The sequence below is a fragment of the Prionailurus viverrinus genome, chromosome F2 (genome assembly GCF_022837055.1).
Source record: "Prionailurus viverrinus isolate Anna chromosome F2, UM_Priviv_1.0, whole genome shotgun sequence".
Lineage (NCBI taxonomy): Eukaryota > Metazoa > Chordata > Mammalia > Carnivora > Felidae > Prionailurus > Prionailurus viverrinus.
The window spans coordinates 40,910,164-40,921,576 of record NC_062578.1 but is presented as its reverse complement, the minus strand read 5'-3'; the positions used below and the strand labels follow the sequence as shown (position 1 = coordinate 40,921,576).

General features: G+C 44.3%; 1 protein-coding gene across 2 annotated transcripts; it reads right to left on the bottom strand.

The window, feature by feature from the left end:
- Positions 1-833: 833 nt before the first annotated feature.
- PDP1 (pyruvate dehydrogenase phosphatase catalytic subunit 1) lies at positions 834-10,076 on the bottom strand. 2 transcript variants are annotated; one of them, XM_047842825.1, is made up of 3 exons: positions 9,845-9,974; positions 8,947-8,981; positions 834-5,126 (listed from the first exon to the last, which is right to left on the bottom strand). In XM_047842825.1, the coding sequence occupies exons 2-3, from the start codon at positions 8,975-8,977 to the stop codon at positions 3,466-3,468; spliced, it is 1,692 nt and encodes a 563-aa protein (XP_047698781.1). In that variant the 5' UTR covers positions 8,978-8,981; positions 9,845-9,974; the 3' UTR covers positions 834-3,465. The 2 variants fall into 2 exon arrangements, with proteins under 2 accessions (XP_047698781.1, XP_047698782.1); XM_047842826.1 differs by lacking the exon at positions 8,947-8,981 and having other exon boundaries at positions 9,845-10,076.
- Positions 10,077-11,413: the final 1,337 nt, after the last annotated feature.

Sequence of the window (11,413 nt, the reverse complement as noted above, 5' to 3'; positions counted from 1 at the left end):
AAAAAATTTTTTTTTAAGTTTATTTGAGAGAGAGACTGACAGAGCGAGCAGGGGAGGGGCAGAGAGAGGGAGAAAATTCCAAGCAGGCTCCGCACTGTTAAAGCCCATTGTGGGGCTAGAACTCACAAACTATGAGAGCACCACCTGAGCAGAAACCAAGAGTCAGACACTTAACTGACTGAGCCACCCAAGGCATTTTTAAAAATGTCCTGCCCAAGGTGCCCAAGGGCATTTTAAAAAAAGTCCTGCCTTTGAGGTATAGAACATAAAACTCACCTGTAATTATATTTGCAAAGTTACAGCTACACTTCACCATGAGTACTCCTGACAATTGCTAATCTGAAAGTCGGCTTTAGGAGACAGGGAAGGGCTAATAATGTCCATCAACAATGGATAAATTGATATATTCATATGATGGAATGTTACTTGGTAATAAAGAGACTATGAACACATTGAACAACATAGAAGAATCTCAAAAAATTGAAAAGACAGACACAAAAGAGTATGTGTTATATGATTCCATTTATATGCATTTCTAGAATAGTCAACACTAACCTATGGTGGTGGAAGTCAGAACAACAGTTACATGGGGAAGGATTAACTGGAAAGGGGCTAGAGGGAATTTTCTGTAATAGAAAAGTTGTGTTTCTTTATTAGGGTTGTGGTCACCAAATCTCAAACTATACATTTAAAAACTGTGTAGTGTATTGAATGTAAACTATATGTTTTTTTTTTTTTTAAGTACTAATTATCTACTGGACTCTGAAGTTAAATATAATCTACTGTAGAAAGCATCTAAAAAATCTTACTATGATTAAAAAGCAACACAGGCATTCAGAAAGCAGGTATGAAGCTTTAATTCACTGTGGGCATTTCTCTGACCAATATTATAAACTTTACACATCTTCATACAGATACATCTTTTATAAGACACAGGTTTTTTTACCAAGTACTGTGAAACATACCACCATTCCACTTAGTTAAGGGCGTATTATAAATATAATGAGCCACTGATTAAATATAAATACAGAGGTTGATATGTGTTAGAAAGTTTCCATAATAAAAAAAAAAGTTTAAGAAAGGCTAAACTATGAAAGTTCACGTGTTTTTTTACTTTAAATATCACATCACAGTGACAGCCAATTACAATAAAATTACAACTGCTTTTAGATGATAGTACATTCGGATATCTAACATCCACTTATTTTCATTTCCACACTGCATTTTCATTTCTAAAGAGTAGACCAACTTTTAGACTGCAGACCAAGTTTCTTGTGCAAGAAATAAGAATTACTATCTTGATTGTGACCACTGGAAACTAAATTTATACATACTGTACTAAATAGAGACGAGACTATTAAGTATATAATATGGAACTCTTCAGTAGCGGTGTTCAAGAGAAATTCAAATAGTAGCCTGAAAATGGTGTTTTTTTTCTTAATGTTTATTTTTGAGAGAGAGAGAGAGAGAGAGAGAGAGAGAGAGAGGGGGGGGGGGGAGGGGCAGAGAGAGAGGGAGGCACAGAGTCCAAAGCAGGCTCCACACTGTCAGCACAGGGCCCGATGCGGGACTCGAACCCATGAACTGAGAGATCATAACCTGAGCTGAAGCCAGACGCTTAACCGACTGAGCCACCTAGGTGCCCCTGAAAATGGGTTTTCATTGCTACAGCAGTCTACATATATTTCATTAAAAAGATGACATCTCTGTCAAAACATTTAGAAATAAATATATGGTAGAACCTTCCCTTTTCCAAGATGCTGCCTGGAAGAAAAGTTCCAAGCTGAATTAAGGGGGAAAGATGGGGGGAAAAAAAACCCTCAGAAAATAAACATTATACGATGCTCTGAACTACAATCTTCCTGAGTCTGTTTTTCAACTGGAACAAGTTTTAGTCAGTTCTACATTGCTTTAGTGTCCACAATCCAGAGGGAGTCCTTGAACAACCAGTTCATATTCTACAGAAATCAGAAGGACTCCTAAACACCCCTCAACTAATTACACGAGGGAAAGCTGATCATGAGTTGTATTAAAATCTATGTGAATATCAAACATAGTCATAGCCATTCTTTTACCAGTGATGCTAGAATAAGTGATGAAAATATATGCGCAGCTGTACACAGATCACCATTAAATACAGGAACAAATGCCGTTGATGCATATTAAAAAGCTCCCCAAAAGCCAATCTGAATGTTTATTTTCATTTATTTTGATACAGCATTAGAAGGGACTGCATATAATTACAGGGACTGCTGCAAACAACACTTGATGCTACTAAGTGTTCTATTAAGCATCAGGCATGCACAACAGTTACCTTTGAAAATTTCTCACGTATATATCTTAAATTCCTATTTATAAGCTACAACATGTTTAAAGCATTTAGTGATTTTTAAACCAAATATTTTAACTGACCTATGTCTACATGGAGAAAAACAAAAACTCCCTCCCTGGTCTCAATAACCAAAAGTAATATTAAATCTTACTCCCCAATTTGATATTTAAACTTAATTCCAAAAAGTGGGGAACATTCTTATCACGACTAAACTGGAAGGATGATCTCCTGAACAGTCTACCCACCACACGCAGCATGCTAAGCCTGTGGGGATTACGAGATAAGCATGATGTGCTTGGTGGCTACAGATGACAATAATTGGACAGTCTCTTCTTTTTATTCTGGATCTTTTTATTTCAAACTAAATGAAATCATTTCATCAATACAAACTAAAAAAATAATTCTTTTTTCTTCATTTAACATCAATCTAAGAGTGGACCAAACTAAAAACACTGTCTTCAAGCATGTGGCAAAACAGAAAAAGTTTCAATTACATTAGGTAACCAGGGGTGGTGAAGGGAGTAGTTTGTTTTTCCACTTAAGAAGCATTCCAGTCAAATAATCACAAACACTTACAAATTCAGACTGCTTGGTTCTCAGTCATTTATGGCTTAAGTACTGGATTTGAAAACCACTTCAGGCTAAAATAAATTTATATGAATAATGCATAGATTGTATATCTAGGAAGTCATGCAATAAATAAACATTCTCATGTACATTGGAATCTTAGTGACGAGAAGGGTCTGCAGATGTGAACAGAATGTTTCTTCCCTTTTACCAAGAGAATACGCCCAGCAAGATCCTGGCTTTTGGCCTATTCAAGATCCTACTTGCCAGGTCATCTTGATTTTCTCAGATCGATAAAAGAAGCCAATGTCATGAGACACTTGCAACAAGGAACGGATTCGCCTCAATCACAGGTGCCGTGAGGTCCGAGCTAGGCAGAATGAGACCCTCGTGATCCTGCCACCCTGCCGCAAAGTCAATTTGGAGGACTTGACCAGCTAGAGTATCAATGGGTAAATGTTTAGTGACCTACTGGAAACCCTTATTATATTAGTATCTTTCACAAATCTATCTGCCCCTTAAATCTATTTCATTTGAAAATTGCCAGGGTAAGTAAGACCCACCCACTATTCCTGGTTTTGATATGCCCCTACAACATGAGAATTGAACTGAACCACGATGATTGTTATGTCGTCTCTGTACATCCGAGCAAGCTCCTCAGGAAGACTGAGCATTTTGGAGAGGCGCTCGTGGTCTACAGCTCCAAACTCGTTGTTGCCCACCGCGTGACGAATGAGATGGGTTGCTGCATTCTGATCCTCGAATACCGAGGACATCTTGGCTCTCCTTTCTGTTAAAAGGCCATGCATCTGTCCTAGAGTCACCTTGTAGCCGCCAACAGCTATTGGCTGTTGGTGATGCATGCCTGTCAGGTACTCACCCACAATCCTAACCACATCCTGCCTATGCATCGTCTCCCACAACCCATCAGTAGCCAACACCAGAAACTTATCCTGTGGCCTTAATCGGTGATAAGTCACCTCTGGCTCAGCAGTGAGATAAGGAGGTGTATAATAATTAGGAGGGATAAACTTGGTATATTCATTGTCATTCAACTGGTCTGGGCCTGATTCTATCACTCTCTTTTGAAGGTCAATGCTCCATTTGAACTTTACGTCTCCAAAAGCCCTAAAAGGCATCAGCAAGCCAAGCAGCCGATCCTGTTTCACCACGCTCTTGGCCTCATTCTTTGGGTGCTCCAATTTCAGCCGTTCCAGTTCTCTTTCATTCTGAGCATTGTGGTCATTTGAGAGAGTGACTGCCGACCAAGAGCCGTCCTCTTCCTGCACACCCAGCATGGCTCTGCTATCGCCGGTATTGGCCACGTGAAGGTCGACGCCATCTACATGGGCCACACAAGCAGTGGCCCCAGAAAATGCCACTCGAAGCACCAAGTAATTGAGAAAAGAATTGGGATCACCGACTTGAGCCTCCAAAGAGATGTCGTTGTCAAGCCTCTTGAAAGCATTAATTAAAGCCTCCTTCACATCAATATCAGTAGACTCCCCGGTGTTGAGGTCTATAAGTTCTTGCCAGTAAGTCCTTAAGCTGTTGAAATACAATTTGGACGCCTCCTTACTGAAGTAATCATTGGGGTGCTTGTGCCACTGGAGAATGGGCAGCAGTGCCCGGCCACTCTCGACTGCATTTTCAATCTCTAGCAAAGTCTCATGGGGCAACAAGGAGACGGCAATGTAATAAAAGAGTCTCTCACTGACCGCCTGGGAACAAGCACAGCCGGCATGGCCGTCAAAAACCCCCAAGAGCATCCCTCTGGTCTGCAAGCAAGTAGCTGCACTTCTCCGGTCCTCGATGGGTGCGTTTGCAGGCAGCTGATTGCTGTCAAATCCAAGGACGGAACTGACATTTTTGCCATCGAATTCTGGCACTTTGAAGCTGTATTCGTTGGCTTTCAGGATGCTGTTGACCTGCGGGGGTGTGAGGTAAAATCTCTGCGGCGTGGAGGCGTATCTCCTTCCCTGGGTGTTGTACTGCCACCAGCTCTCCTTCGGCCTGCAAAAGGTGGCATAGGCCGGGTGGGGTGCGTATCGCAGGCGACTCTGAGGAACGTAAGGCGACGAACAGCAGAGGTGTTTGTGGTGGCAGTAACACGCGGTGCCATAGATTCTGCTCAGTTCACAGTTACGGATCAGAGGGAAAAACAGTTGAGTTGGTGCTGGCATGGCATCAGAGAACAGCGGCAGGCTGGCACTTCTGACGGGGATTCCTAGACAGCAATTATACAGACACACACAGAGAGAAGAGTTACATTTCAGATCACTTCATCCATCTCTGCTTTGAGAACAAATATTTAGCAGGTGAATCTACACGCTAAGCCCTGCGCTAGAAAGCACTGTATTTTATACACCTCTCCTGTACTACTTCCACAGGGTATATTCTGCTAAGCCCAATTCTTAATCACTTATGGAGCCAAGACTAGAGTCTAGCTTTACTTCTCTCTTTTCCTCGCATTTCCTTCTGCAGCACAGACTGTGCAGAACATACAACAGATCTGGCTGGGAAAAAGCTGAGGAGACGAAGATTATATAACATTATGCAGTGGCAGTCTACCCGGCCAACCACTCTTCTCCCTCTCTATCCTTAAAAAGGCCCTGGATCTCCCATGACGAAAATCCCGTTTCCAGATTTGTGGTCAATGGTAACATTTGATTACACATGATTACCACCAAAATGGTGTCAGAATACATCCCCGACATATGTATGCTCATGAATTCTGTGGTAAGTTATATGCACACACTACCAAATTAATATTATGTTCATATATAGTATGGACATATATATGCAGCAGATATAGGGGAAAAAAATACATGATGAATAAAAAGAGAAATGCCAGTATTCCTTTCCTGCGCCTCAGTGGACGGTCTTGCAAACTACGCTTCTCTAGACCACTGTGCCAATTTGGTGAGCTCAGGGACATAGGTCTGCCACCAACTTGCCAAATAATCCTAGAAATGTGAGCTTACCTCTTTGGGCCTCACTTCCCTAGGTTGTAAGTGAACACATAGAAGCAGATGCTACCGAAGGCCTCTTCTGGGTCTCTATGCCTTTATAAGTGTTTGTTGCAGTGAGGCTTTGAAATCAAATGCAGGTTTCATTTATTCGTTGTTTAATCACTGTACGCTTTGTGATAAAAAGAAGTTTAAGTACGCTAGTAGCTCTAAGGCTTTGTTAGTAAAGTAAATGGTCTCAGTTCTGTAATTTAATTTACTTGCTAGCATTTTCCCCTGCTAATCAGCCAGAAGGGAAAGCTACAGAAACACTATTTTCATCCATTATGGATCGAGGTAGAATTCAATCCCTAGAAAAATATTTTCTCTTACATTTAAAATAAAAGTATGTATTTGCCTTAAGGAAGCAATAAAGAATAGTGAAATAATAGTCTAATAGTCTAAGGTTTGTATAGAAAAGGTGCACATTATTAATCCAAATAAAAATCACTGACACTATGTGACACTGAAAATATTTTGCTGGACATTTATCTAGAAAATTTATTTAATGTGCATCATTAATCCAGATAATTTATGCAAGGGAAAAAAACTTTCTTCCTTCTAACATTTATTTCCCCTGAATTGTTGAGGTATTGCTTCAAATAACTCATTTGGCCTATAAAGAAATAGACTTTAGAGTTAAATATGGAAACAAATGCAGTAAACAAAAAATAATACAGAAAACAAAACCATGTGGGTTTTAATGTCTGCAATTCCTTCTTAAGGTTGAACCCATTAAGGAAAAAAAATTTACAAGTATCAGAGATTGTTAGCTATATATTACATTATTTTCAGGTACCCTCTTTTGAAGAGTAATTGGAGAAGTGATAAGTGGGATGTGTGAGAGCAGAGAAAACCAAACACCGAATAATAACTTATTCTTGTTTGCTTCTGTAATGAGCACTGCATAAGCTGGGCATACAGAACCCCTTTTGCAAGTGATAGAAAGCACCATTATTTTAAATGCACTATTTCAGAAGGGATTTGTTTTAAAAACTGAAGACAAGATTATACAACAGAAGGCAATGATTAGAATTTTGGAAAGAAGATCAATAACTAAATAAGCATTCTGAAATGCCATAATGAAAAAAAGAAATTCCAGATGAACAGGAATCTATCAAGACTAACCATATAAATCTCTGCACTTCAAACTAAATACCTGAAAGTCATCCAAAGGTTAAGGGTACATGATTGAGCCAGGAGATGTGCTCAAATGTTGTGCCACATGACTCTGGCTTCCAGACATAAACCGTACCTTGTTAGATTTGCATGCAGAAAGCACATTAACTCATTTCATGCTTTGTATAAAGATTTTCTATTATTAAAAATATAAGCAGATGACCATTTTAAGAGAAACTTTCTCCATAATTTTATTATTTTTTTAAGATCTTATTTTTAAGTAATCTCTACACTCAGCCTGGGGCTTGAACTCACAACCCTGAGATCAAGAGTCACTTGCTCCACCGACTGAGCCAGCGAGGCACCCCTCTCCATAACTTTAGATAAGTTTGTAGTTGTGCTTACTTTAAAACTTAAGACTTTTATAGGAAGAAGAAATGTTTGCTTCTGTATGGAATGCAGACCAAATCAAAGTACTACTTTGTGCGTGTGTGTGTGTATGTGTTTGCAAGGGGGGTTTGATAGATGAGCAGCAGGATTTCGTTGTATGTCTAACCAAGGAATAACAAGTCCAAGAAATCTGCACTTTCCTTAAATTCCTCCGCTTTGACAATTTTTCTGCTTTTGTAGTTGATTGCAAAATGAATGAAATATTGTGGCAAAAGAACTGATTCATGCAGCAGATGCTTTGAATAATATGTAAAATCAAAGAGCAAGCACTCAAATACTCAGATAACATACTACATTTTTCCTTCAAGGCGAAAGTTCTTGAGAGATTAAAAAAAAAAAAAGCAGAGTGGATTTTATCGATTGTACCTTTCAGTTTTTCAGGAGCTTAGCATATGGACTGAGAATGTATCCCAGTACCCCAACTCCCAGCATACCTTCAAAAGACAAATTCTTAGAGAATATGGAATTCATGAAAACCCTGCTCTGTGATTCATGAGTGTTGTATCATCACCAGTACACATGACATAGTCTCTCCATCAGACCAGATATCCTCACAAGCCAAAGTGCTTGCAAATGCTTTTTCAAACCGTAAGTGAGCATTCAAAAACTCTGAGTATCTTTCTGAATATCCTGTGATTCAACAACAACAAAACCCCATGAGATCAAAACTTTTGCTGACAAACTCACTAATGAAGTAGAAAGCTCTTGATTAGGCAATTAAGAACAGCAACAAGGTACAGTGTTGGTAAACTGGAGGACTGTCACATTTTCAAGTGATTTCTGACCACAATTTCACTGAAAAGTTCCTATCCCTGATCCAAGTTATATGCAGTATCTTAGTCCTAGGCAAATTTGACCCATTTTGCCAATGACTACTAAGAAAAGATGCACTGCAACCCGAAACAGGAGAGAGACCCATCCATTCTTACTGATGGGCTCGACAGAGCCTGTGCCAAGAAACGATTCTACTTCATTCAATAAACCCACGGACCGTATTAATTAGAAAATGCTGCTATACTGCACCGACTCCGGAGCTCTTTAGCTTTCAAAGCTTTTGGTGTAAATGAAAAAAAAAAAAAAAAAAAGCTATACTCGTCATTCAACGTGTCAGAACCTCAGTTTATGTAATCCAATTGCATTAAACACCCTGTATAAAGACTTCACAATTTTTCAGCATTTTCTGGAAATGCTAGCCATTTCACAGCTCCTGTTATCTCTACATGAATGAAGAAACCGGCTTCCCTCAGAAGACACGACGCCCCAAGCCAGCACTTGTTTGATTAGTTTCCTTTGTCCCTACCTGAAAGCTGCACTAAGGTATCAAAGCTATCCGGGTCCAGGACGCCTTTGTTCCCTTTTTCTATCTACCTCACCCCTAATTCCACGGCGACCCAGCTAAAACCATCCACACACAAAATCAGTCACCATCCTTTCTGGGTACCCAACGCAGGTAGTTAAGTGAATACCTACCAATTCGTCTGGGCCCGGGACACACACACATTCTCCTGTCATCACAACACGGAGCCGACAACATCCACAACCCGCGCGGACAGCAGCAGCGACAGCAGCACCGGCCCATTGAAAGCAAGGCAGAGATGCTCATTAGAGGAGGCGGCGGCGGGGGAGGCGGGCACGGAGGAGGGGCGAGCTCTCGCTCCAGCCCCGTGTGTGGGGCAGGGAGGGGGGAAAAGGATGGAGCAGGGAGAAAGGGGTGGGGAGAAGAAGGAAACCAAACAAACAAACCCACCCCACTGGAGAGGCAGGAACGGAGCCCGAGGCGGCGGGGACTCAGCCGCGAGCAGAGACGCGCCCCGGGACCGGTCCCTCCATCCAGCCCGGGCGCGGAGCCCACCGGCCCCCGGCATCCTCCGCCCGCTGCCCACCCCGCCCGGCCCACGCAGCGCCGGCTTCGGTCCAGAAGCCTAAGGCAGGGGTCGGCCCGCGGCAGGCTGCCGTGGGATCACCCCAGACTCCGGGGTGCGTAGACCCTCCGGGGTGCGTAGGGGCCCCAGACCCTCCGGCAGAGACGCCACACAGCTGGCGCCGCACCTCCTCGGAGCTCGCACTCGCGTTAGGTTCTCCACGGCGTCCCCGGCGCTGACAGCGGCGGCGGCCGGCCCGCCCCCCACCCAGAGCCCGCGGCGGCCCCTCGGCGCCGCCACGCCCGCCCGTAGCCCCGACGCCCCCGCGCGCACCTAGCGCTCCGGGGCTCGTCCCTCCTCCGCCCGGGCCACCGCTCGCCAACCCTCTGCACGCCCGCGGCCGTCGCTCCCCACGCGTGCCGGGCAACCTCCTCACAACTTTGGGCGCGTAGAGGAGGATTCCGGACTGGGCGGCTCGGGCATGGGGCAGGGAAGGGAATACGAACCGGGCACACGGGAGGAGTCGCTTCTTCCCGACGAGGAAGCGGCCGCAGCAGTAGCGGCACCGCCAAGCGCTCCCTCCAAGCCTCCTGGCGTAACTCCCTGGAGTGCAGCCCCTGGCCCCCAGCTGGCCCACTCCCTGCCCCGCCGGGCCGCCACCCTGCCCCGCCCGAACGTCCGGGCCGAAGCACTTCCCGCCTCCCGATTGGCTGCGCCCGGGAGAGTGGGCGGGGAGGAGAAGTGAGGGCCAGGCCTGAGTCGAGGAGGGGGGGCGGAAGAGCCGCGCGCTCCCAGCCAGCTTTGTGACGTCATGGGGGTCAGACAATCCCTTCCATTCCGAGCGAGCGGCTCATTGGTTCCACTGGCACGCCTCACGTGACCGCGCCCGGTAGCTGGGTGGAAGGTGGGGCTTCGTGGCGCAAGGGAGCTGCTACCGGCTGGGCAGGGCGGCTTTGAAGCGGCTGGAGACCCGAGGGGTTGGGAAGAAGCTCCTGGGCCCGCCCCAGCATCCCCACGCGCTGGGGTCCCCGGGGGTTCGCTGCTCCCGGCCGGCCGGGCTTCCGCGAATCCCTGGCGCCTCGGCAGGTGACCCGCCTTGGCCTGGCAGCCTGGCGGTTCAGCCTTCCCCGCGCCTTGCTGGTGGGCCCAAGTTTCCTAGGATAGTAGGTGGGGCCGGCTCCCAGCCCAGCAGGGAACTGAATTCCCTGCATTTCGCCCCAGCCTAGAATATAAGGCATGACAATCTGTTGCCCCGTTCATTTGATACTTTGCAAATTTTAGGAACAGTAATTCGGATGACGTTTCCCACCGTTTTCTAGACATCTCTTGGGTCCTAGGGAGGAAAAGCGAGACGGAACAGCAGCAAGAAGTTGTGATCAAGGAATTCTTTTCCCTCTAGTGTAGGTGTGCTCTGAAGGTCTTTGATACCAGTGTTGTCTCGTTTTCCCGGGATGGTTACAAGGAAACCTGTAGGAGTGGAAGAGTACTGGACTTGGAGCTGATCAGAGCACCTTCATCCAAGTCATTTCTGCTCCATAAGACTCCGTGTCTGTTTCAGTGAGATGAGGTTACCCTTGGAGTGGCATTGGCATTCTGTGATTATACACAAGAGATCCTGAAGGCTTCTTTTGCCTTCATCCACACATATCCCATCTTTATGGGAACTGAGTCATCTATAGTGGCCTCTAAATGCTTCCCTGGGGATGATATTAAGTAGATCATTGCACTCAGCCTGCCTAGTGTGAAACTGTTTACTTTGATTTATTAAACATATCTGCTTACTAGCCAATAAAGTTCACACAGTGATATGGGCTGGATATAAAAACTGTCATGTTAATGGTATTGTGGGGTTTTGTTTTTATTAATCTTGCATTATTTTATTTTTACATAATAAAGGAAAAACTTTATATACAAAAACTGCCAAGAACTGGTTCTTCATAATTCCTGGATTTTTTCAGCTGCCTCTATTCTTTAAATTAGAGGAGAGCTTTTCTGTCCAGCTCCAAGTGGCCCATGAAACTCTTGTGGCTCTCTAAGTGGCCTTGATCTCCCATTTAGTTCATCTGCCTCACTTC